Source organism: Formica exsecta, unplaced genomic scaffold (assembly GCF_003651465.1).
Source record: "Formica exsecta isolate Colony F162 unplaced genomic scaffold, ASM365146v1 scaffold1095, whole genome shotgun sequence".
In the NCBI taxonomy this organism is placed as follows: Eukaryota; Metazoa; Arthropoda; class Insecta; order Hymenoptera; family Formicidae; genus Formica; species Formica exsecta.
In genome coordinates, this window is record NW_021848434.1 from 21,329 (window position 1) to 29,320 (window position 7,992).

General features: G+C 28.8%; 1 protein-coding gene across 2 annotated transcripts; it reads left to right on the forward strand.

Moving 5' to 3' along the window:
* The first annotated feature begins 4,696 nt into the window (after window positions 1–4,696).
* On the forward strand, window positions 4,697–7,023 carry LOC115235345. Of its 2 annotated transcripts, none has more exons than XM_029807065.1 (4): window positions 4,697–4,926; window positions 5,107–5,190; window positions 5,748–5,960; window positions 6,293–7,023. In XM_029807065.1, the coding sequence occupies exons 1-3, from the start codon at window positions 4,725–4,727 to the stop codon at window positions 5,954–5,956; spliced, it is 495 nt and encodes a 164-aa protein (XP_029662925.1). In that variant the 5' UTR covers window positions 4,697–4,724; the 3' UTR covers window positions 5,957–5,960; window positions 6,293–7,023. The 2 variants fall into 2 exon arrangements, with proteins under 2 accessions (XP_029662925.1, XP_029662915.1); XM_029807055.1 differs by having other exon boundaries at window positions 5,748–5,869.
* The last annotated feature ends 969 nt before the right edge of the window (window positions 7,024–7,992 follow it).

A 7,992-nucleotide genomic window follows, 5' to 3' on the forward strand; every position in this document is an offset into this window, starting at 1 on the left:
CACAATCAACGGTAATAGCTGTTTGACCTTGGATGGCGTTGCCAAGGTCAGATCAAGGTCAAATTGAATTTTTTAAATGGAATTGCCTACTTTTTATTGCATATTCTTGTAGCTTATCTCGAGTTTTTCAAAACGCTATAATAAAGTATTTTTTCATTAAGTACTTTTTGAGTTTTTTTATATTTTAATCTGACATATTTTGATATAAAAATTAAAATATCTCGTAAAATATTTAGTTTTCGGTAATCTTACCGTAATACTTTTATGTTCAGAATAATGAGACAAATCAATTAGTGTAAAGAAAAAAACAAATAATTGTTTTAAAAAATACATTGTAAATAATTATATACTTTTTCTTAAAAACAATTATTTTTTTTTTACTAATTGATTTGTCTCATTATTCTGTACATAAAAGTATTACGGTAAGATTCTCGAAAACTAAATATTTTACGAGATATTTTAATTTTTATATCGAAATATGTCAGATTAAAATATAAAATAACTCAAAAAGTACTTAATGAAAAAATACTTTATTATAGTGTTTTGAAAAGCTTTCGAGATAAGCTACAAGAATATGCAATAAAAAATGAGGGGTTTGATTTAAGAAAATATCGATCACATTGACTTGGCCTTGAAAAGGTCACTCAAGGTCAAGTCCATATTTTCATCATGTGTCCCCCTCTGAACCCTATAACTTTTGTATAAAACATTTTTTCCCATCTTGCTTACTGTACGAGATATTTGCGTGCGTTGATTAAAATGACTATATATGTCAATCGACTATTTTGACGACAGCAAAAAACCAAACATTTTATTGTATACATAAGAGTACATTCACTCCCTGACGTATACATTACTTGCAGTTTTGTGATAAAATGCACTGGTACGTATGTATAAGGAATTAAGTATAGATTGATTAGTACAGCGACAGTACAAAATTATGTATAGTACATTATACTATTCGGCTATTTTGACGACACCACTTTTTCCATAAAACAGTTATTTTAACGACACTCCAAAAATAAATAAGTATAAGAAATATACTATCGAAACTTGCATGTAAATATAAAAACTTTATGTATTATTTAATTTAATTAAATTATTCCTTTTAGAGTACAGAGCGACTTTTTTCTTTTAGATCCTTCTTTCGCAAAATTAAATTTATTGATTAAGTATAATTTTATTAAAATCTGAAGTGAGGCCCATAAACTAAACATTTACCATAATTTTCAATGGAAATATTGAAACTAGAGTCGAAATAAATATATTCAATGGACTCTCTATCACTCTCTCTCTCTCTTTCTCTCTCTCTCTGTAAACTTCTGTAAACCAACAAAGACTATATAAGACTATATAACAAGAAGAATGTACAGTAAAATTGGAATAGAGTATTAGTTGTTAATAGTTGTTTATAGAAGCAAATATATTACAAAGTGTTGCATATATTACATGGCAAAAACATGAATTATGTTTCCTGGGTTGTGTTTTTGAATGAAATTTGTGTTTTTGCTTTTAAAGTATCTGTAATACCATTTTCTTTCTATGTTTTTCTCTCTTTTTTCTAGTTTATTAGCTAATTTTATTGATTAAGGACATGTTACTGGCTTTATGGAGTTTGGTTTTCTATAGATAGCTTTTCTATTACAGCGGTATTAGTTATTTTGTTAAAGAAAATATAGCATGAAAAAGTACAATTAGACAACAAAGTGTCCAGAATACAACTGTTTTATATCAAGAAAAATAAAAAAAAAATAACATAGATAAAAGACTTATGGCACAAAAGGTTACATGTATATACTTTTGTATACCAGATTCTTTCTCTATTTATTGTGTTATACTACGTACAATATACATATCACAAATGGTATAAGTACATTGGTATAATAGTATAAGTATATAATGATATAAGTATAGATACAATGATATAAGAAAGAACATTGGTACAATATATTTATATATGTATCTACATACAAATAAGTATATAGATATGTACAGACAGATAGTTACATAAGATAGATAGTTACATAAGACAGTTACATATACATACATAATTTTTTGTAATTGTCAATGAGCAGGAGAAATTGAGCAAATGTACATAAAAGATTTTGAAAATTAGGAAACTTTGGAAGATTCTATTATTGAACACATCAAGAGACAAGATGAAAAGAAGAAATTTGTTAAAGACTTTTTAAAACTATTAATTGTGGTACAAGTATCAACAAAACTGTACTCGAAACGCAACCCACACAGAGCTACATATCTAATCGATATCTACTGGATATCGACATATCCATATAATGTCCATATCTACTATGGATAATCAATAGATATCTATAAGATATCAAAAATATCTATATCTCCCGTATAACCAGCTGGGATATCTAGTGGATATCCACATATTATCCACACATCCATGTTAACTAAAAATTTATTTTCATTGGATATTGTATGGATACCTAGTGGATATTTATGTAGATATTCATTGGATATTGTATGGATACCTAGTGGATATTTATGTAGATATTCATTGGATATTGTATGGATACCTAGTGGATATTTATGTAGATATTCATTGGATATTGTATGGATACCTAGTGGATATTTATGTAGATATTCATTGGATATTGTATGGATACCTAGTGGATATTTATGTAGATATTCATTGGATATTGTATGGATACCTAGTGGATATTTATGTAGATATTCATTGGATATTGTATGGATACCTAGTGGATATTTATGTAGATATTCATTGGATATTGTATGGATACCTAGTGGATATTTATGTAGATATTCATTGGATATTGTATGGATACCTAGTGGATATTTATGTAGATATTCATTGGATATTGTATGGATACCTAGTGGATATTTATGTAGATATTCATTGGATATTGTATGGATACCTAGTGGATATTTATGTAGATATTCATTGGATATTGTATGGATACCTAGTGGATATTTATGTAGATATTCATTGGATATTGTATGGATACCTAGTGGATATTTATGTAGATATTCATTGGATATTGTATGGATACCTAGTGGATATTTATGTAGATATTCATTGGATATTGTATGGATACCTAGTGGATATTTATGTAGATATTCATTGGATATTGTATGGATACCTAGTGGATATTTATGTAGATATTCATTGGATATTGTATGGATACCTAGTGGATATTTATGTAGATATCCTATAGATATTTATGAGATCTCGAATGTCGGACATTTGGATATCCATAGCATGTCTAATAGCTGTTTCTGTATATCCTGTGGATATCCCTGGTAGACATTGAAGATATCTAGCAGATATCTAATACATATCATTTTTCTGTGTGGGAATCGGCTCGTAAAAAACATAAGAAAATAAATCTCCCATCACTGGAAGATATTAAAAGGTTGCATAACCATTTGGCAAAAAAAAAAAAAAAGAACTGAAGCTTATACAACATTAAAAGAGTCTTTTTCATATGAGAAATGGATTTCTTTAGCAGAAGTAACATTAACTTCAATGCATGTTTTTAATAGATGACGAGCAGGAGAAATGGAACGAGCACATATAGAAAATTTTGAAAATTATGAAAGAGTAAATAAAAACATGTACAGTGACATTTAGGATGCGTTCGGAAACATCACCCGTGTGCACACGAGCGTCGTTCTATCTTTGTTATTTACTAAAAGTTGAACAAAGATAGAACGATACTCGTGCGCACATGGGTGATGTTTCCGAACGCAGCCTTATAAATCATTATCCACGGAAGATAAAAAAATTGCTGAGAAATATGTCCTATTTTGTATCAGAGGGAAATTGGGACGTACAGTATTTTACTGTCAAACGATCTTCCTGATTGTGTTACCTTAATCTTGAAATATCGTAAAAAAGCTAACCCAGTAAGCAATTTGATAACAAATTGTTGCCAAATTGGCATCAAATTCGCTCAAAACTTGGTAACAAATCCAGTGCCATCTGTGTCCGCATTAAGCTTGTGTTTTGGTGACAAAGCTTGCTAACATAACCTGACAGCAAATTGACGGCAAAAAACGAGCAAAGCTTGACATGATTTGACGTCAAATTGGTGGCAAAAATCGAGCAAGATCTGCGCAAGACAATCTGACAGCAGATTGTCAGCAAAAACCGAACAAATTCTGCAGCTTATGGCCATTCATATAAAATAGTATATTTAAATGGATTTAAAGTCTCAACCATAAGTAACAAAATGATGATAAGTTTTAGTCATAAAATGACCATTAGATAATTAGACATCCTAAGTTAGGTCTCATAAGACCCAAAATATATCACATCAACGGGAGACCATTTTCTGACGTTCTTTTGATGGCAAAAATAAGACAAATTACAGTATTGTTATATAAAATCATATATTAATGTGTTAAAACATATAGTAATAACAACTCTTGCACCAAATTTGTAGCCTTTTTGCTGACAATAATTTGTAGCAAGCACTTGGCTATATCTGTTAGAACAGACGTGGCTGACTGGGAATGTACCGCAGAAAAATCCTTATATTTTTGGATTACCTAGTATCAACAAAGATAGACACCGATATCTTAGAGCCTGTCTTTTAATACATAAATTCGCACAAAAATGTAACGCAAATCAATCAACTACTTTGTGCGGTACAACATTACGAAAACATATAGCAACACATTGCATTCAACTTAATCTCAATGATATTGATGTTTCGGATCTTGCCACATTTATGGGTCATGCTGATAAAATACATAGAGAACATTACAGGCAACCAATAGCAAGCAGAGATATACTTAAAATTTCTCAATATTTAGAAGCAGTATTACAAAAAGATGGACAGGATTCGAGTAACGAATCGGCATCGAACAGCGATTCTGAAAAGGAAAATAACGTAAGAGAAGAGATCAATAATAATAATCCTGATGAAACAGGTAACGTTATTTGAATTACGTTTAAATCGTTATATAAGAATATAAAGTGAAATTTATAATATTAATATTTACATTATTTACATCAGAATGTTTTATGTTACATTAATGTTTGTGTAATTTATACAGAAGTATTCTTATCGTATTATTCATAAAAGTTATAATACATATTGTTTATTATAGATATATCATTGTGTAACACATCAAAATATTCCATGAATTGTTACAAGGAAACGGATAAACAAAGTGGAAAACGGAAACGTAGTAGTAAGTAATTTTTCTTATCTGTCTCCAATTTATACCTGTACAAGTTCCAATAATACAAGCTTCTTTATCTTATTCTATAATAATAGTTCATTCTTAAAAATGTATTCTATTTATATTTTCAATATAATTCTAATATAATATAATATAATAATATATATAATATAATAATGTAAATCTCATATCTAATAAGTACATGCATGTAATTATATCTTGTGCCGTTCTTTTTTCACCGAATTTGCATACATAACGTAATATTTTATTATAATATTAATTACTAATTAATATTTAATACCAATTATTTAATACTAAATAGATACAATGATACTAAAGATTAAAAAATAAATAAATATAATAAACTGTCATTACTATTTAAAAAAACTATATATCGTGAAATATGTGGAATGAGAATGTTTGATTGTAGCAATCAACATAAGAACATGTTGATTGCTACAATCAATTTCTTCATTAATTCAAGTTTTTATGTTGAGATTTGAGAACAAATAGTATAATATTTTCATGCTTATTAAATTACTTTAATATCCTTTATGCTCTTCTAGCATCTCCTTATGGAAAAACAAAAAGGGTGCGATGGACAGAAGACGAGAAAGAAGCAGCGCTTCATGCATTTGCAGGACACATGGAAAATCATACATTGCCGTCTCTAAGAGAGATTCAAGAAGTAAAGAAAAAATATATTTCTCTTGCTCGTCGTACATCGCCGCAAATCAAAACGTGGCTGCATAATAAACAAAAAACCTTGCAATAATAGTGTAAGAGTTTGCAATTTCGTACAAAACATTTTATTATTGCTTGCCAAAGAATTTTGATTTTTTAAGACAATATGAAGCATTTTGATATCATCTCGCTCTTAATTTCGAAATTTAAAGTTAATATTTTAATATATAATTTTAAATATAGTTTTAAATATATTACACACACAGTATTATTCTGATTTATTATCTTTTTTTTGTCTTTTATACATCTGTGGTAACATGTGTATTGAAATATCGGATATATATATTGTGTGCGTTAGTTTTTCAACGTCATAAAAGTTGTGTTTCTAGTTCACATAGATAAATTTTATTCTATCTTTTGGTTTCAGTTTCATTGCCCCATTCTAAGAAGGCTCTGTGAAAGTATTCAACTCAAGATTAACATTGGATACATCTGGGTCATCGGATACATTGGATATGTCCAATAGTGAACCTGGACATTGCTATGCCTAGCGAATCTTTTATATCTCTTATATTATGTTGTATTAATTAGTTTATTAATTGTTTTTTATCACTTATAATACCGCTGAAAGTTTAAAGATTTAAGTTTAAGTTTAAGGTTGTTGCGAATTTAATCGAAGTTAATATGATTGAGGCAACCAATAGCAAGCAGAGATATATTCAAAATCTCTCAGTATTTAGAAGCTGTATTACAAGAAAATGCACAGGATACGAGTAATGAATCAGCATCGGACAGCAACTCTGAAAAGGAAAATAAATGGAATTTATAATATTAATATTTACATTATTTACCTTAGAATATTTTATGTCGCATTGATGCTTGTGTAATTAATACAAAAGTACTTTTATCGTATTATTCATAGAAGTTATGATACATAATGTAAATGTATCATTAATATGTAACGTCAATTATTATATTACGTCGAAAGATTCCATACATTGTTACAAGTAAACCGATAAATAAAATAATGTAATTATCACATTTTTATATTTATTTTTTTTATCAGAGTTGTTTTTGTTACGAGGACATAGCAATAATGATTTCAGATTATTATCATATACAATTTTATAATACACTATATTAGTATGTTACTTACATAAAATTGAGATTATCATATATTTCTTTCTCTTCTTTTTCTTTAGCACAGTGATTTCGTCATTTTAGGGTACAATATTGTTGTTTTCTTTTTTTTAGGACTAATAATCCCGATTGCGAATATCTCATCCTTGTTTATATATTCTTTATCCATATACCCAGTAAGCAATTTGATAACAAATTGTCGCCAAATTGGCATCAAATTCGGTCAAAACTTGGTAACAAATCCGGTGCCATCTGTGTCCGCATTAAGCTTGTGTTTTGGTGACAAAGCTTGCTGACATAACCTGACAGAAAGTTGACGGCAAAAAACGAGCAAAGCTTGACATGACTTGACGTCAAATTGGTGGCAAAAATCGAGCAAGATCTGCGCAAGACAATCTGACAGCAGATTGTCAGCAAAAACCGAACAAATTCTGCAGCTTTTGGCCATTCATATAAAATAGTATATTTAAATGGATTTAAAGTCTCAACCATAAGTAACAAAATGATGATAAGTTTTGGTCATAAAATGACCATTAGATAATTAAACATTATATAAAATCATATATTAATGTGTTAAAACATATAGATAAATTTAAATAATTTAATTTATAAAATTAAAGATCTTTTTGGACAGAAATTGTTCGAATAAGTGAAAATCGAACAATTATCTGTCCGATTTGCCAAAAATCAGTTCAATATCTGAATTTCCTGTATAAGAATTGTGTCAAAAATTGAACTGATAAAAATATATATATTATAATATTATTAGCGTTTTGCAGGCTTTATATACACTCATGACAAGAATTTGAATACGGGTATAGATAATGAATAACGCGCCGCATAGCGATAAGCGACTGAACTATTTTATAATTCTTTGTAATAAGCTGCAGATTCTGTTCGGTTTTTGCTGCCAATTTGCCATCAGATTGAGCACTTCAGATCTTGCTCAGTTTTTGCCGACAATCTGATGTCAGTCATGTCAGCAAG